The sequence below is a fragment of the Canis aureus genome, chromosome 18, assembly GCF_053574225.1.
Source record: "Canis aureus isolate CA01 chromosome 18, VMU_Caureus_v.1.0, whole genome shotgun sequence".
Taxonomy (NCBI): domain Eukaryota; kingdom Metazoa; phylum Chordata; class Mammalia; order Carnivora; family Canidae; genus Canis; species Canis aureus.
The window spans coordinates 12,255,188-12,282,560 of record NC_135628.1 but is presented as its reverse complement, the minus strand read 5'-3'; the positions used below and the strand labels follow the sequence as shown (position 1 = coordinate 12,282,560).

General features: G+C 42.8%; 1 protein-coding gene across 2 annotated transcripts in view; it reads right to left on the bottom strand.

Annotated features, from left to right (window-relative positions):
• Positions 1-8,076: 8,076 nt before the first annotated feature.
• Positions 8,077-27,373, bottom strand: part of THAP5 (THAP domain containing 5) — a 143,848-nt gene continuing 124,551 nt past the window's right edge. Inside the window, exons 5-6 of one of the 2 annotated variants that reach the window (XR_013356532.1) lie at positions 8,714-8,914; positions 8,077-8,401 (exon numbers count right to left, since the gene is read on the bottom strand). Coding sequence is in view for 1 of the 2 variants with exons in the window: in XM_077856174.1 (XP_077712300.1) it covers positions 8,794-8,914 (121 nt within the window). In the remaining variant the exon portion in view is untranslated. Of the gene's footprint in view, positions 8,402-8,713; positions 8,915-27,373 lie in introns of those variants that run through there. The other variant, XM_077856174.1, reaches the window with a different exon arrangement.

Here is a 27,373-nt window from a genome sequence, read left to right as displayed (position 1 = left end):
ATTCTGGATTTAGGGGTATGAAAGTGACTCTTGAGGAGCTCCTGAATGTGGTGGGGCTCCTCTTGAAACCTGGCTTTCCTGAAGCTTATAATAAATCAACAGATCACCATGTATAGCAGGGTGAGCTTAGAGATGACCCCAAGCTATCTTCATGTTGCAACAAATACTCACATAACATACAACACATGGTTCATCAACTCAGAGGGTTTTCAGCCTTTAAACAACACTGGGCTCCCGAGTCATTTAGTTGTTCTTTTTTGATCTCTCAGCTTCCCATCTTTGTTCCCTCCCATTCTTCCCTCACCTCGACCCTGAGAAAGGAAAAGAGAGCATTCTGGAGACAGAAATTAAATTAATTGAGCCCAACCTAGTGTGCATTGTGATGGACTCCCCCATTATTTCAATTCTATGGAAAAAGACTCATTGTTCACACACGCTGGACTCATTGAGATCAGTATTTTTCCACTGCCAGAGAAAAAGAAACATAGTTTTCTTTCTTTCTTTCTTTCTTTCTTTCTTTCTTTCTTTCTTTCTTTCTTTCTCTTTCTTTCTGGAAGAATAGATACAGGGGACATGTGGCTGTCAGCTCGCTCAGGGATATGCACAGAGGAATTTCAGAATGTTTTAGATATCACGGAATTGTAAGTTAACAGCTGACAGAGGTAGTTACGGAAATTAGACAGTCTTTCAAATCATTTATCAGAGTGCTTACAATTCCCATTTCAAGGCAGGTGAAATAATAATGCATATTTGAAACTTGAATCATATTCGATGCTTGCAAGAGAAAGACTATCTGCATCCAAATTATTTGAATAAATGGAAGAACCAGAACTGCCTGGGCAGATACTGCTGCCGCCACTGTTTTAACATGATGCCTAGGAGCAGCCAAGGGAAAAGGCGAAGAGAGCTGATGCTCATTGCCATTAAACAGAACTGTCCTTGCAAATCCATATGTCATCCATGCTGCTTTCAGGCTGTTTGAAACAAGAAGTCAGAAAACAATCCGCAGCCTTACATGTGGCAGCAAAGGGTCTGGCTTCCTTCAAGTGAGAAGAGAAAACCCTTGTCATGAAAATGTTGCTCCCTTCCTTGAAAATGTTTCCCTTGGTGTTCTAAAATAATAAAACGGCAATAGGCTTTTAAGCCAAAAAGCAAACTCCTCCAGGTAATTATAGTGCATAAAGGATAACTGGAAAATATGTTGTGGGAAACCAAGGGAAGGAAAGATATTTTCCTTTTTTTTTTTTTTTGATGTTTGGCAATGTAGCATCTTTATGATATTTGGTTATGGCAATGTAGCTCGGCTGGGTGGAAGGAAAACACCTAAAAACCCCAAACCCATCAGTTTTACAATAGTGTTTCAATAGGGTTTCTGCTGAGATTTAGAGCAGTACTAAGTGCCCTTTTGTGGCAACATCCATACAGGTATTCATTGAGTACTTTGCAAAATGATGTGGGTAAATGATATACAACTCAAATAAAACAAAAAAGACTAGTCAAGTTGAAATCCTGTTAATGCCAGAAAACCCAGCACGGAGCAAATATTTTCATGTGATAATTTAAATGGTGGCCTAATATAACCAAGATACGCAGTGGGAGAGTTGTTTATCCTCTGTCCTCTAATGTGGTTGTCCTAGAAAGACGTTCACTTTTAAGGATGGCATTTAATTAAGACTGTAAATTACAGAAGATGTAAGAATGGTCACAAAACCAAAAGTCAGGGGAAAATGCCACCTTGACTCTCTTCTGCCCTCTGCTGGGTGGTGCATATATATCCTTCTTGTGCAGGGGGGCAGGGGGAGGGGGGAAGGTGTGCATTTCTCCTGTTTGATTCCTCCCAGAAAACAATGCTAAGGTGGGTCTGGATGTGATAAATATCTCCATTCTGGTGAACCTTGGAGATAAATATCACGGGAGTGAATGGGGTGTTTATTTCTTTTCTTTTACTAGTTATAAAATTATGATAAGACATACATAACACAAAGTCTACCCTTTTCACCCAATATACGTGTACAGTTCAGTGGTATTAAGTACAGTCAGCTCCACCACCACCATCCATCACCAGAACTTGTTTCATCTTGCCAAACTGAAATCCTACACCCATTACCCATGAGCCCCTCCACTCCTCCCGTCCCCCAGCCCTGGCGACGGCCACTTACATTTCTGTCTCTAAAGAATTTGGCTACTCTAGGTACCTCGTGTAGTATTCGTCCTTTAGAGATCTGGTGTTGATTTGTTAAACTCATAATGAAATAGGAAAAGCACATCTAGGCTATAAAGAGGAGAGAGGAAAGTAAAAGAGTGCATCATAGCATCTGGAAAGCACACGAAGGAGGCAAGGAGTTAACATAGACAAAGCAGCAGGTGGATGAGGGAGCAGTGCAGCAAAGCCTGGTGAGTGCCTCACCGGTCCAGCTCTAGCTCAAAAGCAGCCCCAAGCAAGTAAACTGAACAAGGAACACAGCTGCTATGTGGCAGAGGCTGGTTTGAGTCTGGGTTTTTCTGACTCTAAAGTTGCACCGCATTGATATTTTAATTTCTCTAACCAGTTTCCTCTAGCCTGGTTACTCATCTTTTACAACATGAAGAAATTCCCCAGGGATAAAGACCATGTCCCTTTCTCTCTGTTTTCTCACACATGCGTCGGTCACCCATCCATTAATTTTAGTACGTTTGACTTTGGAGGCCTTGAACTCCAGGTATCTTTTTTTTTTTTAAGATTTATTTATTTATTTATGATAGACAGAGAGAGAGAGAGAGAGAGAGAGAGAGGCAGAGACACAGGAGGAGGGAGAAGCAGGCTCCATGCCAGGAGCCTGACATGGGACTCGATCCCGGGACTCCAGGATCGTGCCCTGGGCCCAAGGCAGGCGCCAAACAGCTGAGCCACCCAGGGATCCCCGAACTCCAGGTATCTTCTATGATCTTTCCTTTTGTCTGAAACACTCTAACTTAAGAGTGGCTTTCTAGGGTTAACACCTGGTCACTGGCATGTTGGAATAGTGGGCACGGCTCATGGATTCTGCGGCGTCACCCCTCGCTCAGCTCTGATGCCCTCGACGCGGGACTCTCAGCACCTAGATTCTGTGTGTTGGGTTCTCTCTTTGTAAGGGTTTCAAGTCCCACTGAAAGCCACAGCGTTTTTATTATCTGCTGCATTTCTAATGCTCTCGCTGCTGATGTTCTTGTTTGCTTGACAAGCTTGTGCATTTGCTGGAGAAGCAATGTTCTCATCTTGTAAATCTGTTTTAAAAAAAACAACAACAACAAGAAAATAGACTATCCTTCTCACTGCTGATGCTGGCAGTGGGGATGGGGGTTTTGGGGGAATTTTCTAGTTCTGCCAGACTGAGATCCTGCCCAGTGCTCTTCCCTATGCAGGCACAAGGTGAGGGCCCAGTAAGCCACAGTCATTGTTGGCATTCGGCCCCCGGGGCACCCTGGGGAGTTTCCATACAGGAACATGGAGCAAGGACAACATTTCTGCCTACCTTCTCTGATAAATGTCATCACAGAATCTGTCGACGTTAGCCAGGCATTGCGCCAGCTGCTCCAGCTTATGTCCTCAAGCATTCTTTGGTGTCTTCCTGACACGCACACTCCCCATGACTCACACACCCATCCAGTACCCCAAGCTTTGCCCCTCAGAAGGTGAGTTTCCAGCACAGTTTAGGAATAGAAAGAGAAACAAGAACGTCTTCATTTTCTTCAGAGCATCCTGAAGCAGACACTCAGGTAAGAACTTAGGTGCAGGGGGGCTTACTGGGAGGTTACCCCAGGAAGTGGAAGCAGGGAGTGCAATGAGGCAGAGAAGGAGAAAGCCAACAAAGGGGATGTGGACAAGGGGGCTGCAGGACACAATGGGGACTCCAGCTTTCTAGGAACTCTCTGAGAAACTGTAGAACATGCCTTAGGACTGTCCCACCCAGCATGGCAAGGCTGGGCATTTACCCAGGGTCCTCCCCAGGGACCTACCCTCCCACTCCCTGGTTGTACGTGTGCAACCTGTATTGTTGGGAAGGCCCCGGGAAGACTGTCATACTGTTTGGAGGAAAGCAGTGAAGGTGGAGAAAGCTCAAGGCCACAGAACCCAAGACTTTGATCATGAATCTGAGCCAGAGTCCAGAAGCTGAGAGCTGACTCTTACTTAGGACAAGAAAATGACCAAGGTCCTATTCCCAACCTGATTTTAAAATATGACACATTTACTCCCCTGGGGCCCTCAAAATTATTCAGTGCCACCATTTGGTGTGACAGTAATTGATCTGATTTCTCGTAATCCCTTGTCTGTGGTGGCAGTAGTGGCAATGGAAATAAAAAGTCAAAAGTCACAAGGGGCACCTGGGTGGTTAAGTTGGTTAAGTGTCTGACTTTTGGTTTTGGCTCAGGTCATGCTCTCAAGGTTGTGAGATCAAGCTCTGAGTTGAGCTCCACATGTAGCATAGAGTCTGCTTGGAGTGTCTCTCTCTCCCTCTCCCTCTGCCCCTCCTCCCCACTCTCTCGCTCTCAAATAAATAAATCATTTTTTAAAAGATTTTATTTGTTTATTCATGAGAGACACACAGAGAGAGAGAGAGGTAGAGACACAGGCAGAGGGAGAAGCAGGCTCCTCACAGGGATCATGGGGATCCCTCACAGGGATGATTGGGGGGGGATCATGCCCTGAGCCGAAGGCAGACACTCCATCATGGAGTGACCCAGGCATCACAATAAATCTTTTTTAAGAAGTCACAAAAGTCTCGGAGAAGGACAAACATTATATGTTCTCATTCATTTGGGGAATATAAATAATAGTGAAAGGGAATATAAGGGAAGGGGGAATAAATGTGTGGGAAATATCAGAAAGGGAGACAGAACGTAAAGACTGCTAACTCTGGGAAACGAACTAGGGGTGTTGGAAGGGGAGGAGGGCGGGGGGTGGGAGTGAATGGGTGACGGGCACTGGGGGTTATTCTGTATGTTAGTAAATTGAACACCAATAAAAAAAAAAAAAAAAAAAAAGAAGTCACAAAAGTCATGGCAACACTGGACTGAAGTCAGGCTTCTCCAAACTATTATAAGCTGCCGAATTTTGAGGTGGCTTCCAATAAATATATTTTCTGGTGTCCACTGAGGGAGGCACAGGTATGAAGATCTAGAGTAAACACATGGGTATGGATTCTCAGGAGGCTTTTCTGGTGGGACTGAAGACACCAAGCCAAAGAGGATGGCACTTTGTGGGCTTGTGGAAATGTATCTTAGAGTGACTAGTATGTTCATTCAGTTGCTTAGAGGTGACAAAATCGTTTTTTGGAATTCCCTTGCTCCCCTAAATTTCAGACTGGATTAACAGAAATCGGTCATCTCTGAGTATTTTTTTTTTTTTTTGGCCAAAGAAAATCTTATTTTGTCCACACAAACAGTTGCAACGATCATGATGCAGTTGCAATGGTGATAGGCATCCTGACAAGACCTAGAGGTGCCCATGAACCATTTGATTAAGATTACATACTTGCGTTCTCCTCCATCAGCCTAGGGCGTATTTGCCATTTTATATGCCATTAATGGTTTCTCGGCTAGTTTTTCTTGAGCTCTATGCTAGCTGCTAAAGGTTGCCATGATTCCAGAACCTGAAAAAGCAGTTAACAAATCCACTAAGGTAAGGTGCCACCCATGTTGAAACTATTTGTGAAGTGGGGATCCTCTTTCACCATTTATGATTCATTCAATGATGCTTTGTCCAAAATGCCATGCCACAGGTTAGCAGAGGATATGATGGGATAAGTGGGCAGGGAACTTGCTCTTTTTGCACAGTCATGTGTTTGGGGAGGTGGGAGGGGATGTCCTTGGGGAAATAAACTGCGTGCTAGTCTTGGCAACTCAGGGTGGGAGCGGAGGTTGTAAAGTAATGAGAATCTGGTGGCTTTCAGTAAGGCCTTTGGATACTATGATGAAAATTAGTCCTGGAGGGAGGACAAAGGTCAGCAAAGGTCATTCCAACATCATAGATGTGAGGAGGGAGGACAAAGAGTGAATAAATTTGTTCTTTTGGTGGTTTGAGTTTAGGAATCTATTCATAGTTTGGGTCTTGGCTGTTGTGTGCTCCGACTAAAGTCCTTTATAGTTAATTTTTATTTTAGCAAAAGTTTGGGTCCATTCTGGAAGTAAAAGTTTGGGGTAGGCAAGAACAAAGTGTTGGAGCATGATATAAATGAACGTTGATGCAAATATTCTCTGGCTCATTCTCTAAAGATTGGGCCTATAGTTCCTGAGAGGGGGGCTTCACAGGAACTAAACCTCCTGGAATCCTGGCAAGAAGCTACCTCTACTCCCATCAGAGCACCAAAAGCAATTTGGAAATTGGACAGTTAGGAACTGGAGGTGGTGGCCACATGAGCCATTGTTGTCTTCATCCCCATGATCTCTCACACTCTGGAGGGTTCTTTCAGAGCTCCGGCACCAATATTAAGAATTTCAACACCTCAGGAAGGACAGGGTGGTGGTGTTCCCTATCAGAGATAAGGGCATGGACTTGAGAGTGGTTTCAGTTACTTGCTTTGGGTGAAAATAGAACCAGGTCTCAGACTCTAGGGTGTTGTGCTTTCTGCCCAGTAATCATGATTTCTTTGTCTCCTGTGTGTTTCAGATGTACCTTCTATTTCTGTGTATGCATCTCTTTCTCATTCTTTTCCTTTCACTTCATCTACCTATGTGCCTATTTCTATCCATGTAGGAAAGGGGCTATCACACAAGTTAGTCTTTTTTTTTTTGTTAGAGAGAGCGAGAGAGAGAGCAAGTGTGAGTGGCAGGAGGAAGGGGAGAGGCAGAGAGAGAGAGAGAAAGGATCCCAAGAAGACTCCATACTGAGCACAAAGCCCAACACGGGGCTAGATCTCATAACCCTGAGATCATGACCTGAGCTGAAATCAAGAGTCGGACGCTTACCAACTGAGCCACCCAGATGCCCCATGCAAGTTAGTCTTTTAAACAAAGGATAAAATTGACTGCTGGACAATAGGCAAATTGCTATTGCTGGTAAAATATTTCTTTAATTTGAGCTAAGTTTGGAATTTGTTGATAATTTACTCAAGGCATAATATGAGCTATCTGTCAAGTTGGAAGTAATTAGTGATAATTCCATGAAAGGGGACAGTTTTAATTTGTTTAAAAATCACTTAAAAATTGTAGACATTAACAAACTCATGAAATTAATGTTTGTTGCTGTATATAAACAATTAATGTACTAAGTACTCTGTCCATTAAAGGCAGTTTTAGCAGGGTCTCCATTTGGAAACACTTTGTAGATTATTTGTTTGAGTAACTATGTGCTAGAGTATGATGTTATTAAGTGAAAACGAACTTGAGAAGACAGGCTATTGTTAGAAATTGTTATTCTTCCATGGAATTGAGCCAGACTCCAGCCTTTATTATCAGAAAGCAGTGAAGGAGGCCATGAAATAACACCATTTGGCCTCTAGGGAGAGCATAAAACTCCTCTGCATTAACCCACCTCATCCCATGTCAGAGGGATTCTAATGTGAATGGATCTGTGTACAGGGTATTTAATGACTCCCAGCACTTAGATGTTGAGAATTTTGAGAAACAAGGGAAGAAGTTTTGATTCCAGGTCAGAATGGAAAGTTTTCTGTGTTTTCTTCCCCTCTGTGCAAATTTGCTCTCCTTTCTCCTGGCACTACTTCTGAAAAAGGGGTAAGGGGATGCCTCCCCCTTCTACCTCCAGGAACCTATTGATCAGATTCAAATTCTACTTACCTCTTCCTTGATTTTCTTTGGCCAGATTCCCCTTGGAATGGCTTCACCTGGCTGTTTGAGTGGCAATGATTTGAGGGTCAGAATATGAGTTTGGGCCAAAGGGAAATGCATGGAGGAAGTGTCTTTGTCAGCTTTGCCCCTTACTCTCATAGCTGCCACATTTAAGAAGTGAGTCACTGAGCTTCCTTCCATTAAGGGTTCAATATTGGGTCTGGGCCCAAAGTCCTGCTTAGTGATAAGATGGCACTTTGCCTAGGCTTACGCTGTGTGTGTTGATCTATGTTGTATTAATTATCTATTGCTACATAACAAATTATTCTAAAATTTAGTGACTTAAAATATTAAACATTTATTGTGTCACATGGACTTTGTGGGTCAAAATCTAAGTAGCTTAGCTAGGTGTTTCTAGTTTGGATCTCTTATGAGGTTGCAGTCATAATGTTGGCTAGGGCTACAATCATCTGAAGGCTGGGCTGGGGCTGGAAGATGAATTCCAAGATGGCCCTCTCACATGGCTGGTAAAAGGAAGTCTGCCTCAGTTGTTGTTAGCTGTTGAGAGGAGTTCTAAATCCATATCACTTCAACCTCTCTATAGGGCTGTTGAATTGAGTGTCATCTTGACATGGCAGCTGGCATTCCTTTAGAGTAACTGGTTCAAGAGAGAAGAGTGAGTGAGCAAGGAGAAAGCTGCAGTGCCTCTTAGGTCCTAATCTCAGAAGTCATACACCACTGCATCTCTTTGTTAGAACTTAACCCTACACTGAAAAGTAGGGGAATCGGGCTCTACCTTTTGAAGGGAGGAGTACCAGATAATTGGTGGACATATTTTCAAACTACCACACAACGCAAAGACTGCTACTGCTCACCAATCTCTGTGTGTCTCCTTTTATGTTGGGCATGCAGCTAAATTTTCTATCCTTACTCCTTTTTGTCACCTTTGTTTTTGGAGTCATACTCTTACCTCTGTGACTGAAATCGAGTCCATGAACATCAGCAGAAGTGATGCACGCACATTCCTTCCAGGCCTGTCCTCTCAGGAGCTCATCCACAGTGGCCTTGGAGGCTTATTGAAGATGTTGCCTCTGAGCTCCTAGCATCACAAGCTGAAAAGAGCCTTGGTGTGACAAGTGGAACAGCTCTGCTGTCTGCAGTGGTCTGAGATCTGAGGAGGTAATACACTTTTATCATTTTAGATGCAGATTTCTGGGTTTATCTCTTATAGCAGCTAGATTTATTTACTCTAGTAGGATATTTTCAACAGGGACTTAAGAAAATGATGTAGGATATGAATATAAGTGTAGGATAACTATAATATTTTACATATTATCATGGAAAATTTGGGGGAAACTGTAGAATACAACGTCAGTGGTAATTTGGGGATAGCTTTTGCTTATTTTGAATACTTGTTTTTGGGGTATTTTCCAAATTCTCTGTTGTTTGTCATTAAAATGTAATATAATATTTATTATAATTTTTATTCAAGTATAATTGACATATATATTATACTAGTTTTGGGCATACAACATAATGATGCAATATTTGTATATATTACAAAATGATCACAGTAATAAGTCTAGTTAACATCCATCTTCATTCACAGTTACAGTTTTTTTCTCTTGTGATGGGGACTTTTAAGGTCTACTCCCTTAGCAACTTTCAAATATACAATACAGTATTATTAACCATAGTCACCATGCTATGCATTACATCCCCACAAAATATTTTATAACTGGAAGTTTGTACCTTTTGACCCTCTTCATTCATTTCACTCACTCCCACCCTTTGCCTCCAGTGGGGATCTTTCCATGTCTAGGAGCTTGGTTTTTTTTGTTTCTTTATTTTTTTTGTTTTTAGATCCACATATGTGTGAGATCATATGATATTTGTCTTTTTCTGTCTGACTTATTTCATTTAGCATAGCACTCTCAAGGTCCATCCACGTTGTTGCAAATGGCAAAATTTCATTATTTCTTATGGCTGAGTAGTATTCTGTTGCATGTGTGTATAGAAATTCATACACACACACACACACACACACACACACATATATATAAACTCTTTATCCATGTATCCATCAATAGACACTTATGTTGTTTCCTTATCTTGACTATTAAAAATAGCTACAATAAACATGGAAGTAAAAATATCTTTTTGAATTAGTGTTTTCGTTTTCTTCAGATAAATACCCAGAAGTAGAATTGCTAGATCATATGGTAGGTCTATTTTTAATTTTTTGAGGAACTTCCATGGTGGGTGTACCAATTTGGTTTCCCATTAATAATGCACAAGGGTTCTCTTTTCTCTACATCCTTGCCAACACTTATTTCTTCTTCTCTTTTTGATAATAACCATTCCTACAGGTGTGAGGTGATACCTAACTGTGGTTTTGATTCACAATTTCCTGACAATTGGTGATGTTGACCATCTTTTCATATATCTATTGGTCATCTATATGTCTTCTTTGGAAAAAGGTCTATTCAGATCCTCTGCCCATTTTTTAGTCATATTGTTTGGGACCTTTACCATTGATTTCTAGGAGTTCTTTATATATTTTCATACATTTTAGATATTGACACTTTATCAGATATATGATTTGCAAGTATTTTCTTCCATTTGATGGGCAAATTTTTCTTTTTTCTTTATGATTTCCTTTTTTTGTGCGAAAGAAGCTTTTTAGTTTGATATAGCCCCACTTGTTTCTTTTTGCTTTTGTTGACTTTGTTTTGGAGTCAGATATATAAGTTATTGTCTTTAAAAAAGCAAAATACTAATTTTGTAAAGATAATGAATCCTTATCTCTATTCTTATTTTTACAACTATTTTTATTGTTGTTTTTCTTTTCTCTCACTTTGATGACTTTTATCAAAAGTGACCAAGATGCAGCTAATTACCTACCTGAGAATCCTAGTTACATGTCCCTCACCTCAATTGAGATTCCCCAGATAGTAGAGATTCATAACAAGAGGGGGCTAAGTCAGAAGATCCGTTGGGACTTCTGTAGTGTAGACCAAGCCAGAGGAAGGAGCCAGGATCTTATGTACCAGGTGGGCATAGATGAACTATGAGAAAAAGCTGTTTATGGCACTAATTCAGTCTCAGGTTTGCTTTTGCATTTTGTAATCTCTTCCTTTTTTATATACTTTTTCTTTCAGTTCCTCAAGTTCTTCCCATATCTATTATTTCATCTCAACTCTATTGTCCTTATAGTTAGTTCCCTGATCCTATTTTCTGGAGGTCATGTTCTCTATGTTTTTTTGAAAACACCAAGCCAATGCCTTCTAAAATTTTCCTTTCTCTTCCTTCCTTCTTTCTTTCCTCTTTGGTTATTGAAATACATTTTTATATGTATGCTCTTCTAAGTTTTCAGGAACATTACCTTTTCCATATGCTTCTGTATATTTTGTTAATCACCTTGTGTTTTTCATTTGTTTGTTTCCACATATTTTAATAGGAAAATATCTGTCTAGGCCAACAGATGATATGCTCAGCATAGAGGGTATCAAAGAGATTCAAAGAGGAATAAGAACGGTATCTGCCCCCTGGGAATACCATCTCAACATTTATCAATACATCCTAACGAATAGTCGCCATACCAAATACTAACCTTACATCAGAGGGAAGAATGGAGCATCCTGAGGGTTTAGAGGAGAGAGCAAGTAACACTGCCTAGAGGCATCAGAGAAGTTTTGAAAAGAAGGATAAATTTGAACCATATTTTGAAGAATGAGTCATAATTCATTCAATAGAGTACAGGAGGAAATAGTACATGTGAGTGAACTTGTAGAGGTAAAGAGAGCAAGTAGTTTGGGATACTGATAGTATAGGGTGATATCCAAGGGTAGGAGATGATGGCAGAGGGATAGGCAGGAGGACATTATGAAGAAACTTGTGGTCCATGCTGATGATTTTAGATTGCAATTATAAGGCAAAAAAGGATCAACTGTTGGCTTTTATTTATTTTTAAAAATATTTTATTTATTTATTCGTGATAGAGAGAGAGAGGCAGAAACACAGGCAGAGGGAGAAGTAGGCTCCACACAGGGAGACCGACGCGGGACTCGATCCTGGGACTCCAGCATCACGCCCTGGGCCGAAGGCAGGCGGTAAACCGCCCAGCCACCCAGGGATCCCCAACTGTTGGCTTTTAAGTAAGAGGTTAATGTGAAGAGTTCTATATTTTGAAAAGCTCATGGTGGCATGGTGGCAGTGTAAAGGATGTATCCAAGAAGTTCCCACTGCAGATGGGTGATTTTCCAAACCCCCTGAGGGACTCCTGAAGACACAGGTGTCCCTGGGAAAGATGCTGCCAATTATTGTGAAAATATGTTTTAATGGTCCTTCTTTTATTTTTTAAGATTTTATTTATTTATTCATGAGAGACACACAGAGAGAGAGGCAGAGACATAGGCAGAGGGAGAAGCAGGCTCCATGCAGGGAGCCCAACGTGGGACTCAATCCTAGGACTCCAGGATCACACCCTGGGCCAAAGGCAGGCGCTAAATCGCTGAGCCACCCAGGGATCCCCAATGGTCCTTCTTTTAAAATAATCCAATTAACCATTTTTCTGCCTTCCATTTAAATATAAATATTTCTATTATGTGAAGCATTCAAAATAGCCCTGGATTGCTCATTCCAGCTAAAAACATGTTTTACGTGCTTGTGCCTTATTTATAGACTGCCTTTGCCATTGAATAATCTGAAAATCTCCTTAGTGGTTAGTGGTGAGAAGTGTGTTGTTTCCCTTTAAAACACTTCCAAACCAGCATTTCCTCCTGTGTCTCCCATGTTCTATTCTCTGTACTTTGGAGACATTAACATGCAGGTCAGTTGGTGTCTGTTGCCTTCTCTCTGTCTCCTGGGACCTAAGGAGGTGTGTAAGCCTGCCGGTCCCCTCTCCAGGACCTTGTATTCTTGGTCCCATCGTGACATCTGCCAGGCTGTGTTTGTTCACTGGGGCTTTTGGCAGCTCCAGTTGCTTGTGAAAATGAGATGATTTATGTAAGACAAAGAAATGCTGCCAAAATGTCAGGATTTGTGCTGTGTCAGGTGGCTGCAGGTGCTCTGCATTGAGCAATAGTCGTTGGAAAGTCATTAGCAATTACTTTACAGCAATTCTGTTAGGTGGGGTAAAGCTTTTCCCAGCAACCCCTGTTTGCATAGGAGCCGAGATGCCAAGAGAATGAAATTCTCTACCTGTGTTCCTTGGTCCCTGCGGGAGTCTTTCTATGGTTGAGATTAGGTGATATCTCTCCTGTTGATGATCCTTATTCCACAGGATGCTCAAAGGCAGCAGAATATTTCTCTGAATTACAGAAACCAGTGAGTAAGGAATAATCAATGGGGCAAAAGGAGTCCCAGCAATGTATTTGTTTGAAGAAGCCTACAGGGAATTTTACTGCACTGAGATTTCTCTCAATTGTTGAAGAGACCTTTTTGGACCTTTACATCCTGTACTAGTCTGTTAGAGTTGCCATAACAAAATGCTACAGACTGGGTGGCTTAGACAACAAAAATCTATTTTCTTGTAGTTATGGAAGCTGGGTGTCCAAGCTCCATGAATGGCTGGGGTTGATTTGTGCTATGGCCTCACTTCCCAGCTTGCAGATGGCTGCCTTGTTACTGTGTCCTCACATGGCCTTTCCTCTCTGCACACAGAGAGAGGGAGCTCTCTTGGTATCTGTCTCTTCCTGCTTTTTCTTTCTTTAAGATTGATTTATTGGAGAGAGAGAGAGAGAGAGAGAGAGGGAACATGGGGGAGGGGAGGGGCAGAGGGAGAGGGAGAGAGTATCTTAAGTAGACTCCATGCCCAGAAAAGAGCCTGATGACATAGGGCTCCATCTCACGACACTGAAATCACAACCTGAGCCAAAATTGAGTCAGAGGCATCCTGGGTGGCTCAGCGGTTTAGCGCTACCTTCAGCCCAGGGTGTGACCCTAAAGACCCAGGATCAAGTCCCATGTCGGGCTCTCTGCATGGAGCCTGCTTCTCCCTCTGCCTGTGTCTCTGCCTCTCTCTCTCTCTCTCTCTCTGTGTCTCTCATGAATAAATAAAATCTTAAAAAAAAAAAAGAAAAAAAAAAAGAGGGGCAACCCCGGTGGCTCAGCGGTTTAGCGCTGCCTGCAGCCCGGGGTGTGATCCTGGAGACCTGGGATCGAGTCCCACGTCGGGCTCCCTGCATGGAGCCTGCTTCTCCCTCTGCCTGTGTCTCTGCCTCTCTCTCTGTGTGTCTCTCATGAATGAATAAATAAAATAAAATAAAATAAAATAAAATAAAATAAAATAACAAGAAAAAAGAAACCTAAGATATGGGACTTTTCCTTTAAAAAAAAAAAAAGAAATTGGTGAAATTGGTGAAAAAAGAAAAAGAAATATGCCCAAATGACTGTGCCACTCAGGCACCCCTGTCTCTCTTTTTATAAAACACCTCTCCTATTGGATTGGGGCCCTGACCTTATGACTTCATTTAACCTTAATTACCTTCATAAAGGCCTTATCTCAAATGCACAGTGGAGGCTGAGGCTTCAACAAAAGAATTGGGGCGGGGGGGGGGGGGGGGACAAAATTTAGTCCATAACATGGCCTGACCGGGAAAATGAACACCGAGCCTGGAAACCATGAAAGCCAGGGACTGGGAATTTGAATTTGGACCTCAGGACTAATCGGATTCCTGGCCAAGGGTAGACTATACCACCTCTTCAAAAGGTTTTGCCTGGGAAAGGATGCCCTGTTGGTCCTTGGCTGGGCTGGAAGGAGGAGCTGCTTAGGATAGAGGTATATCTTAGAAGATCTGGGTAAAAAGGCCAGACTAGAAAAACTCAGGATTTTTAAAACAGAGGCTACCTTGAATAAAATCGATCACTCTCTCAGCTCATGGCACTCTTCATACACATTTCTTTCCTGGTCTCTAAAGTTCTCAATGAACTGCAAGTGGTCTTCTGACAACCCCCGAGCTTACTCATTTTTGTCTTCATCTTCCCTCACCTTGCGGGATGGAGAGACTGTATTTTATCACATAATGACATTCTCAAGGAAAATATAGAAACACCCCCCTACCCCCAAACAACAGATACTACTCATCCCTTGTTTCAAGGGCCTGTATCTGCCTTTTGGGTGGCAGGCAGAGGGAGAAGCAAATACATTTCTACGGAAATACCCAAACACTGGATCAAAAGCAATGTTACATAAAGTGCATTTTGTGAAATTGGACCCTGCAAAGTTCTCTGGGAGGAAGGAGTTCTGTGGACAAATTATTGAGGAAATAAAGAATGTTATTTTCTTTTCACAGAGATTCATATCCCCAAGAGCAAAAATAAGAAATACTGAAAAAAACAAAAAAAGACCTGTTTAATTTTACCTAACCCAGGATTTTCTAAAGTTAAGTGACCAGAAAAGCTACCCTTCTTTCAAGAGCAGACACTTCTTTGGAAAATATTCCAGATTTCTTCAGGTTGTGTTGGCAATGGGATGACATAAAGAACCAAAAATCACAAGATAAAGTCCTGTGGTCACATAATTTATTTCCCTCCCAGAGAGTCCTTAAGTAATCCCCCCAAAATGTAATCCATGCTCATTTTACTATTGTCTGTACCCTCCCATCCTAATGCTACTCCACTGTATTCATCATAACCTTCTTCCATGCATCGACTTTATGTCTGCAAGAAAAGTGTCTCTTTTCATTTGGTCAAAGGTAAGAGCCTTTTGCGTAATTCAAGTTGAAAAGCATGATTGCATGACAACTCAGGTATCTCCACTTACACTAAACAAGGTCATCCTGGCCTTTCTTCAGGGATCATGTACCATTTTTAGTATTTCTGTAATGCCTGTCTATACTGCCTCACCTACAAATTGGGGCAGTTACAAACACTAGTCTTGCCTATCTCTAAGGTGGGTGACAAAGATTAATAAGGTGAAGTTCAAAGAGCCACTGTTTATTTGGAAAAGAACTGTAAAAAAAAAAAATACAAGGTGGTTTCATTACCCTAAGAAATTTGCAGAAAACAGCAGAGTCCAAAGAGGCTTCAAAGTCAAATGCAGACCTTGAGTCTGGTTCTGGAAGCACAGGGAAGACCGTGAGTGTGGAGAAGTAGAGCTCTAGAGAACAGGAGCAGAGGGTCCATACTGGGACTAGTCAGTTGCCCAGTGGTTGACTGTCTAGTCAAAAACACTTGGTGTTGCTAAGACGTTGGGGACATGGGGATAATCTAAAACTACTTTGGAGTTTAGAGTCCTAAGGGAAATAATAAAGGAGACAGGCATTCTCTTGCTTTATATCTGGACTATAAGATGGTTTTGGTAAATCGAGGAAAGTATGGTGCTGTCCTATTAGTGACAACAGAATCGGCATTAGCAAGCCTCACCCAAGGTGTCCAGAACACAGGTGAAGAGAAGGTCCACCTCATGTATTAGTAACCAGCATGGCCTTAATCTCACAGGATTCCTGAAGGGGGTCTGGCTAAGCTCAGTTGGTGGAATGTGCAATTCTTGATCTCAGGGTTGTGAGTTCAAGCCCCACACTGGGTGTAGAGATTACTTAAAAATAAAATCTTAAAAAAAAAAAAAAAAAGGATTCCCTGAAATAAACAGATTCTGGGGAGGCTTGGCAGTGGTTGTAAGTCCTTCAGCAACAAGCGGGAAAAAGTGCTAGTGAAAGAATAGTTACTGTTAATTTGACCCCACTTTGAACTTCAGCTTTTACTCTGGCAGCACATCAGCACCTTTTTTCCAGAATACTCTTGACATAACCACTAAGATAACCTAATATCCCTGCTCTCTGCATAGTGTTCCAGAGCATTTGCTCTAAAGCCATGCAGCTGCATTCAAATCCTGATGCTTCTACTTACTACCTGTGTGAGTTTGGGAAAATTACTTAATCTCTCTAATCCTCAACTTCCTTATCTGTAAAATGGGTAAATAACATAGCAAAATTTAGTGGTGTTCTGAGGGTGTGCAGGGGCGGGGGGCGTGGGGGGGGGTGCAATTGACTGAGATGGACATCTGGAAAATCCTTTTGGATTGATCAGTTCTCAGGAGGTAGTGAAGAGATAAAGAAGGAAGCCTGGGAGGAGAGGCTAGAGCCAGATCAGAGAGGACTTAGGACACTATCCTAAAGGGTTTACACAAACTCTGAACAACGCTAATGCACACACATGCTAGCTATGGAGTTGAAGCTACCTAAACGTTAAGAACTTGTTTCTGTTTCTGTCTGTATATGCACCTAGAGGAAAGGAGTTCCCTATTCATAACATCATAGACTGCTGCTCTCTTTACCTGTAGTATGTAGCCCCGGCCTTCCAACACAACTGTGAATCAACCGGAGCGGAACAGGTCTCTAGATCTTTCCCTGTTAAGAGGACTAAGGAATTTCCCCAGGCTTTCCTCTCTCCACCCATCTTCCTCCACGCCAACCACTTCATCCACCTACCCATGTGTAAGGCCCTGCCTGGGTACTGGAGATGTAGATATGAATAAAATATGATATCCGCCCCCAAGCAGTGAACAGCCTAGTTTAGCGGATGTACATACGAGCAGACATGCCATGACCCAGTGGGCTAAGTGCTTTGGGAGAGATTGGAATACAGAGTGATGGGGTCCCTGAGGGATGGTGGGGAGGCTTCACTAAAGCAGGTATTTGAGGTGGGTCGGGAAGGGTACGTAGGTATTTCCTGGGCTTAGCATCTTGAATGTGAATTGCATGTAAAATAACATTATATTTAGTTGTGTTGACTATTTGTTTTCATGGCAAAGGAGAGAAATGAGCTAAGATCTGTTCAGGGCCCACATGTGTCAGATACTCTACTAGGTGCTTCTTTAAAAATCTTCTCATTTTACTCTTAATCCATTTTGAGGTAAGCACCTCTTCTTTTACTGGTGAGGAAACTGAGGCACAGAGACAATAAATAAATTTACTCAGGATCTCACGGCTAGAAACCGGCTTGAGGAGGAAATAAAAGTGGCTTAAGGCTTTCTCTTTGGGCTTAGGAATAATAGTATTAATAGCGATGATTTATTGAGCATTTACTATGTATCAGCAGTGGTTCTAAGCACTTTACATGTACTCGTTCATACAATTCTTACACTCACCCTGAGAGGTAGGTACGCCTATGATCATCTCAGTACCATAAATGAGCAAACTGAGGCAGAGGTTGAAATAACTGGTACTGGGGCGCCTGGGTGGGTCAGTTGGTTAAGCATCCCCCTCTTGGTTTCAGCTTGGGTCATGATCCAGCCCTGCGTTGGGCTCCACGCTCAGCGGGGAGTCAGCTTCTCGTGCCTGCTGCCCCTCCCCTACTTGTACACATGCACACACTCTTTCTCTCTCTCAAATAAAGAAATAAATCTTTAAAAGGAAGGAAGAAGGAACTGGTAGTGCACTAGTGGCCAGGCAGTCAGGACTCAAACCCAGGCAGTCTAGCCCCAGAACACATTCTGACCTACAATTACAAGATCCAGACAGGGGTCAGAAGAGCCCAGCTGATCGCACCCTAACTGCCCCTCCCCCCTCCAGTCCAGGCTCATCTTACTAACCCAGGGAAAATTGCAATTCAGGTCAGATCAATTCAGGGCAGATACCAAGGGATGTGTCATGGATAAAAATAAGTCACAAAAGTACAATCTGGGGGCTGTGAGGGAAAAAGTGTACGTGTGTTTGTAACCACAATTGCAATGATTTACCATTGCAATAAAGCAGATGGGGCTTATGTACAAAAAAGTGTCTGAGGCTGTTTTTTTTTTTTTTTCCATTACATTCTTTTTCCTATTAGCTGCCTTCCTGACTTACTGCCCCAATGTCAAGACTCTAGGTGGGGGGCAGTTGTCCTAGCTCACCTTATACTGGGAATTGTTCTGTATGTAGGCATGTCAGCCCGATGCTGGTTGGTCCACAAGTCACCCTTCATAATCACATGGATGGGTGGGTAGGGGGCCGCTCAGGCCTGAGCCCAGACTGAACTGATACATCTTGGGAGTGAGGCCAGGTCTGGTTTTTGGGTAGCACTGAATCTGGAGTGGTGTTTCATCTACTTTAATGTGCTCATGAATCACTTTGGGATCTTGATAAAATGCAGACTCTAACTCGGTTGATCTAGGGAGGGGTCTAATTTCTGGAAGCTCCTAGGTGACACTGATGCTGGGGCTCAAGGACCACACCTGGAGAAGCAAGAACAATCTGTTATGGACAGAAAGGGTGCCTGGGCACTCCTCCTGGCCTCCAGAAATGGGAGCAGCCTTGAGAAAAGCTTATGTAAGAAAGGAAGTCAAAGAAGGAAAAAGAGGTGAACCAGGTATAGTAGAAGTCAAGTCATCCTGCCCATTTCCCTAACTGTGATGGTTCCCGAGCTATTGGATAGCATGAGGTAATAATTAATATTATTTATTTAAAGAGTTGGTTTTTCCTACACTTTTTTAAAAAGATTTTGTTTATTTATTCATAGAGACACACACACACAGAGAGAGAGAGAGAGAGAGGCAGAGACACAGGCAGAGGGGGAAGCAGGCTCCATGCAGAGAACCCAACGTGGGACTCGATCCAGGGTCTCCAGGATCACACCCTGGGCTGCAGGTGGTGCTAAACCGCTGCGCCACCGGGGCTGCCCAATAATTAATATTCTTGATACGACAACTTTCTTTTGAAAATCAGGCCATTATTTTCCGGATTATATACACTGAATAAATTTGTAAGGTGTGAAAAAGTGGCATAAATATTTCCGTCAAGAATTGTTAAAAACTAAAAAAAAATGGGAGTTGTGGGTAGTGAACATCTGTTAGAGAAAAAAGATACTTCTGTAGGTTTCCCAAAGGATTAGATAAATAATGCATTACTGAAACTTATAAAGCCATATCCTAAGCTCTTGTGGTGCCATGGGTACTGCTGTGGTGAGATAAAACTCGAAGAAAACAACAGATGTTCTTCTTTTCCTCACTTTGCTTTTTGCCCCCAGCTCTCCACCCACTGAGTCATCTACTGCTCTGGGAGATGATGGGTTCAGAATCAGTTGAGTTTCTGAAGAGAGTTGACTACTTTGAAAACCTCTGGTAATGGAGTCAGAGCCAAGTTTTTGAGAGAGAAAAAGTTCCTTGAGTTTTTAGAGAATAGGGAAGGACTCAGAATGATGGAAGATCTTGTTTTTGTCACATGGGGGATTTGAAATCAAGCTTGATTCACTAGAAAGAGGAGGATGCTCAAGAGAGACTCCCCTTGAGTTTGGGGCCACCTCAGAGTGTCTTCGTCTGCGTGAAGTCTGAAGAGGCAGCAGAGCCATAGATCAACATGGGAGAGGAGGTGTAGATGTGAAATGGTGTGAGAGAAAACCTTTACATCCCCTTTTCTGGATCTCTTGCAATTCTAGGGTGATACAGGGCGTTATCTAAGAGTTGCCTATGCCCCTCAGAGGGGCTCATATGGTGGAGCTGCTATGCGGTGAGAACAAAAATAATCAGTGATATGGGTAGCTCCTGAGAGTAGAGTGGAGGAGGAATTCAAATATTTCATCAATGGGTACAGTGGAGACAGATGTCTATGAACAAAGATTTAGCAGGACAAGTGCACTGTCACAGATGTCAGCATGCAGCAGGCTGTATGGAGAAGGAGGTGGGGCCCTCACACTGCAATGTAAGCACCCATGTCCCAGGAACTACCTCACCTCCAAAGACAAGGGGAGAAATAAGGGCCAGGTGGTGAGTGGGGTAAAATATTATATTGACCATTTACTCAAAGGAGAGCCTGGGGAAAAATCCAGAATGGAAAGATTTACCTTGGAATGGAAAGTTTTAAATTTTCTCAACCAGGGAAAGCAGAGGTTTGAGAACAATAGAAAAAGCAACTGTGGCAAAACAAAGTTCATTTTCCTATGCCCATGTTGGTGACTATAAATTTTGTACCTGCACTAGAATTTGGTGGATTGGGAGGAAGTAAGGGCTAAATAAATGCTCATCTGGATCCGGTAGATTTTAACTGAACTCCTAGTATGTGCCAGCCATACTTTGCAAGGTGCTGGAGGGACAGCAGTGAACAAAATAAGTTCCTGCCCTCTTGGGGGCTGGGGTGAGACAGAAAGGAAACACGTCTGTGTGCCACATGTTGAATTCTACGAAGAAAAGTCAAATAAGGTGGGTAAGAGATAGGCATGTGGTGTGGTGTGTGTGTCTTTGTGTGTGGTGTATGCATGTGCACATTTGCCTAGGTGTGTGTAAGCTGCATGTTCTCTTGCAAGATTCTATATCAGCTGGTCTGGGAAGTCCTCACACAGATAAAGTACTGTTTGAACAGAGACCTAATTACAGGGAAAGAAAAGACAAACCAAAACACTCTGGGGAAAGAGGATTCAGGTAGAAAAAACACTAAACATGAAGACTCTGAGGTCTGAGCAGACTTGAATGAATGAGTGGCTCTATTTTCCCTTAAAAATATCATGAAGTCTCTCTCCTCCAAATCTATTGTTTGGTTTTGCCTATTTTTGAACTTTATAGGTTTTCTTCTGTGACTCTTTTTTTTTTTTTTTTTTACCTTGTGTAATACGAAGGTTTTCAGATTCATTCATGTTGACATGGTGCTGAAGTTCATTGATTTCCCCCTGCTGCAACCCGTTCCATTGAATGAGCACACCATCATTTATCCATTCTATTGCTGATGGGCCTTTGGGTGGTTTCCTGTTTGTTTCACTATAAATATTCTTGTATATATTTCACACAAAAGCTTCCCTTTTTAAGGCCATGCTTCCTGACCCATCATGGCACTCATAGAAAACAATGATATTTGCTCAGCACATTGGGAGAGGCTAGAGGGGATTTGAGGGGGGTATCTTCAGGATTATTGGTGAGAAAATAAAATTTAAATATCACATAATTGTGTTAAGAAACTGAATTTGTATAAAACTTCTACATAGAATCTAAAAAAAAATCAGATTTTATGCATGGAATTTCTGGTCAAGATTTTAAATGATGATCTTTTAAAATTCTTGACCAAAACCATCATTCTCAAGATCAGGAATAAAAACTTTAAAACCATGTAATAACAATTCAAAAATGATATTTAAAGACTCAAACAGCTCTTCCTTTTCTTTCATTGACAAACATTAGATTGAAAATGACTTGGGACGCCCGGGTGGCTCAGTGGTTGAGCATCTGCCTTTGGCTCAGGTTGTGATCCCGGGGTCCTGGGATGGAGTTCCATTTCAGGTCCCTGCAGGGAGCCTGCTTCCCCCTCTGCCTGTGTCTCTGCCTCTCTGTGTCTCTCATGAATAAAAAAAAGAAAGAAAGAAAATCTTAAAAAAAAAAAAAAAAGAAAAAGAAAATGCCTTGATAATGCAACTGGATCTTAAATTCATTTGAAATTGTTTATATATCAACAATTATGAAATAATGAAGAAGTTCTTATTTGCTGAGGCACAGTTACAGCAATCACCTTTCAGCTATAAGGGAGTCACAGGAGGAACATTTGCTGCAAACTGTGGGAAACACCCAATTTAGAGACTTGTAGCTAAAATTACACCTCGTAGGAGTCTTGCCAGACCTCCCTAGCCCTCGGCCCTGCAGCACAGAAATGGCATTCCTAAGTCTGCACACTTTCAGCAGTTACCCATCTAGTGTGTGGGAAGGTCATGGCTGTGCCTTGGGCTACTGGAGGTGCTACCTCCAGTAGTGGTGCTACTGGAGGTGCTACCTCCAGTAGTGGTGCTACTGGAGGACCTTGTTTTTGATGTGGCTGGCACATGTAGACAACCCCAGAGATGGACCCCTTTGCTGCATGCAGTGCCTGTGGAAGAGAAGCTTGTGTGGGGTTCACTCACCATCCTCTCAGCTTGCCAGGTGTCCCATCAAGTCCGGGCCTCCTCCACCTCAGCATCCTCTGAGGAGCAGCTGAAGGCAGGCAAGGGGTACCCCTGGCTGGAGAGAGCCTGGCTGCACATGAGAATCATCTTGATGTTTTGAAAAATACTGATGCCTGGGTCTTGACCCAAGGGTCTAGTCCTCAAAACAACCTTGTGCAAAATTACTTTTCTCATGCGATTTTTACAGGAGGAGAAATAGGCTCCGAGGCAACAAGTCACTTGTCCAAGGTCACAGAGCCACAGTTCAAATGTAGGCTGGCTCCAGAGCCTGTGCCTTAACCCCGGTGCTGTGCTGCTTCTCTAAATGACTACACATTCTGAACCTCTATGGTTCCTCACTACTAATTATTAATCACTAATGCCCCTACTGTAGTGATACACTCCACAGAAGTTCACATACACAGATTAGGAATCATAAGATAGTTGGATGATTCCTAAATGATGCCCTTTTAAAAGACACTCTATTTTTCAAAGTGTTCAAAAGCATCAAGAAATCCACCGAGGCCTTCAATTCTTGGAGTCTCCTAATGAGTGTAAACAGCCTGTCACTCAAGCTGGCAGGTCAGAGAGTCTACAATTGCACTTCAGCTGGCCAAGTTCACCTTGAGAGTTAGTGCTGCAGCTCTCGGTTATTTTCAAAAACAGAAAAATAGAATTTCACTGTCTAAAAAACAAAAACACAGAGAAGACCTTGTCCTGGTTCCGCGGACTGGGCCGGAGAGGCTTGGGGTGCAGAACCAGATGCCAGAGGGGAGGCAGCGCTTTGGTTCAGAGGCACCCACGGGGCTTAAACCAGGCCCCCGCTGCCGGCGGGGTCAGTGGGAGGCCCACCGAAGTCCAAGCGTGAGAAACATCTGCTTCTTCCTCTTTTCTGAACGCTGTCAGGACAGTAAAGCAATCTGAGACAAGAGGGCTTTGTGAGAATTGGTTTCTCCTGCAAACAAGTGGGCAGGCCACGTCAGCTGTTGGCAATTCTAATGACCTTTCGGTGGAATACAGAAAACAATTGTCGAATGGCTCTAAAATAACTGTGTATTCTGACCTCTTCGTCAGCCCTCTTCTGAGCGCTGCTGCTTCCAGAAGAAATTAGGTGGGATGGTGCTCATGCCTGTGAGGCCTTTCTATCTCCTTAATAAGTCACTTGCCCCCACTGTACCTTGCAAAGGCAAGGCACTGTCTTCCTGACTCCAACCTCCCTCTCGCCTCCAACTTTTACAGCAGCTCTACAGGAAACGTGGTTCACAGATGGGGGGACCCCAGGTCATTTTCATTTACTGACCCCCATTGCTGCCAGTGCTGGTGGGGCAGGCAAGAGCTGAGTATCGAGGGCCTTTCTTTCTCCACTCCCACCCTCATAAGAGGAGAAACAACGAAACATACACAAACTTGTCCAGATGTTGAGGATGAAACCAAAAGGTACAATTCCAAAACTTTCTGGAAGCCACCATTGTGGAAGATGCAGTGAAAATAATAAGCCTTTGCTCTACAAACAGAACACGTTTTACACTGAAATTCCTAAAAACCAGGAAAAGATTTATTTGTTCTTCCAGGAGGCTGAAAATTAATTTCTTCCTTTATGGAGAGAGGAAAGAATTTCAGAAAGAAGAAATGGGGCTCAACTATGGAATTAGCAACAGAGGGCAGCTGGGTGGCGGGGAGAGGATTCCAGTCCCTCACACCTAAGGGGAAAGTGTGTGGCCATGTGTCTCATTCTGGGTCTCCTCAGGTAGATGAATCTAATGTAATTTTGTTTCTTTTTGATTAAGGCAATTAATTAGAGGCTAAAATTAAATATTTGATTTTCATGTTTTTCTGATTATTTTACCTGGAAAATTTATAAATCTCTTGTGAAACCAATTTATGTTTTGGTTCAGAAAATAGGGATACTGTATCTACCTAGGACCCTTCTATCCAGGAGCCAAAGGGTGAGCCTGTCTAGGACCTGCCAGGCAATCAGAGTTAGGGTCAGCACCATGTCCTAAAAGGAAAACCTTTCTTTCCCCCCACCCCAAGAAGGGCTGGGTGAAGGAATAGATGAAAGTAGGGGTAGAGTGGGGCAGGTGAGGCCACTCATAATGAGACAATTGGCAAAACCAGTGAGAGCAGCCCTAGGGTTTTCCTATAGCACACAAGACCTCAGCTCCACCTGAGGACTTGGGAGAACCAGGGGTTTAGTAGGGAGGAGACAGGGCTCATGCTCTGAGATCTCCTTCACATGACCTGTGCTGCTTTTCTTTATGAGAAAATAGTTGTGCAGGGATGCCTGGGTGGCTCAGAAGTTGAGCGTCTGCCGTTGGCTCAGGGCGTGATCCCAGGTTCCTGAGATCGAGTCCTGTATCCGGCTCCCCCATTGGGAGCCTGCTTCTCCCTCTGCCTATGTCTCTGCCTCTCTCTGTGTGTCTCTCAAGAATAAATAAATAAAAGCAAATGATTGTGCATCTTGTGTATTGCCTTTGGCTTTCCATCCCTTTAACAAAAAATGTACAAAACCGTTCACCATAGAGAAATGGAAGCCCAGAGAAATGAAACATTCCAGGAAGTGTAACTTGTTGGTGGCAGAGCCAAGACTGCAAGCCAAGTCTCAGGACTTCCGACATGTGGCCTCCCATAGCACAGCACCGCTGAACACTTGACTGCCTCATGCTGCCTTCACGTCATTCTGCTTTAGGAGCTTAACATTTTATAGCAAGGCCTATTTTGGTGGCTGGAGGCAGGAGAGGACAAAAAAAAATCATATAATATAGTTTTTCTTTTGTTAGTAGACTTGAGAGCCAGGCATAGAGGACAAAGGAATGAATAATTTAAAGACCAATGGCCAGAGAGGTGGCTAAAACCCATTTATTCCTAACCGACACAAAGCTGGCCTCTGTAACTTGACGTGTAGCTTCCATCTGCCTTTGCTCCTTTGGAGAGTTTTGCCCTGTGATTCTTTTTACTGAAGTAAAGGTGTCTATTACACAGTCCAATGGCACTCAATGCAAATTTGAACTCTGTGAGTTTGAGATAGTGTGACCTGAAATATTAACATGGTCTCAAATGGTTGCCTAAATTGAAAAAAATATATACATGTCTCAAATTAAAAAAAAAATCACACAATTTCAAAGCAGGGGGGGCCAAATGAACGATATGCTACGTTCATATTTGACAATGTCACTTCAGCTGCTTGATGAAAATACCCTGCTTCCTTTGCCAGTGGGCTGTGGATCACCCTCCTGCTCACATGCACCAAAATCTCTGCAAAAGAGTTTGGTCACTTTTGTGCTGTTATTTTAATATGCATTGCTACTTAAGCATCTAAAACTTTCCAAATCACATAACAATATCATCCAAGATGTCATTAAGTCATAGAGCTCGTATGAGTGCTGAAAACCGGGTCTGGAAATCAGTGACTTTGCAGTGCAAGTTACATAAAATGCCATTACAGAAGCCAGACAACCACTGAGATAGGCCAAGCAGTAAAATTAGTCAATTCTCAAAGGGAAATATTAGAGAAAATACTGAGAGAAGAAAGAAGATCGAAGGGCAAACATGTTATACGTTTGTGAATAGATACATTTTGAGATAATAGTCCCTCCATCGGGCCCTCAACTATTGTTTTCCCTTTAGAAAAATTAATTATGAGAGCTTTAAATTACATGAGGTCTTCCAAAAGACATCCTTGACATACATAAGCATAAGCTGTACCTAAGTGTTACGGGTTGAATTGTGCCCCCACAAAAGATGTTGAAATACTAACTCCCAGAACCTGTGAATGTGATCTTATTTGGAAATAGGGTCTTTGTAGATGATCAAAATAAGATGAGATCATTAGAGTGGTCCCTTACCTGGTATGACTAGTGTCCTTATAAAATGGGGAATTTGGAAGCACAGACAGATATGCACAGAAGGAAGATGACAGGAAGACACAGGAAGAGCGCCATCTACAAGCTGGGATTGCCTGAGACTAGAGCTAGAAGCTAGAAGAGGCATGGTGGAAAGGATTGTCCTTCACAGCCCTCAGAAGGCAGCAAGCATGCTGACACCTTGATTTCAAACTTCTCGCCTCCAGCACAGCAAGACAGTAAATTTCTGTTGTTTAAGCCGCTTAATCTGTGATTCTTTGTTATGTCGGTCCTACCAAACTAACACAACCGATTGGCTTTTGTTGAAGCAACTCATTTTTGAGGAGGTACAAACATTCCCAACATTTTGGCCTCCCCCTAATAGGTGACTTTATGGTGGAGAGTCCGTGTGTGTCTAGGGCGATGAGATTACAGGAGGAACTTGGGGCACTGCCTGGATGGCAGGCACACTTCCCGGGGTCTTGCACCCATTTAGATTAGAGCCGGGCCAAGTTGATGGGAACAATCAGGAAGGTTGAAGTTTGCCTAAGGAGGTCAGAGGCAACACTAATAACCTGCATTTTCATCAAGAGCCAGGAGGGTAGAGTTACGGAAGAGCATGGCTGAATGGAGAGGTGAGGGCAGAGGTGGGTGGGTTGAGGGGAGGAGTCAGCACTGAGGTGGTGGAGGCGGTACAGTGAGAGGTACCACAGATTAAAGCGCTGCACAGAGCCAGCCTGCCAAGAGGACGAGGCTGGCGCTTTCAAGGGACAAACATCATGCTGGTGGGGACAGAAGCAGGAGCCCTTCCCTTTGTGCTTGGCCAAAGGACACCGGCGGTGATGTCAGTTGGAGGGGATGGAGGCTATCCACAAGGGTGATTCTGGAGTCACATGTCTCGTCGTTCACAAAACAAAATGGTTTCTTGAGGTGATGTCTATTTCATGTACAGGTTGGTGATTTGGGAGACAAAG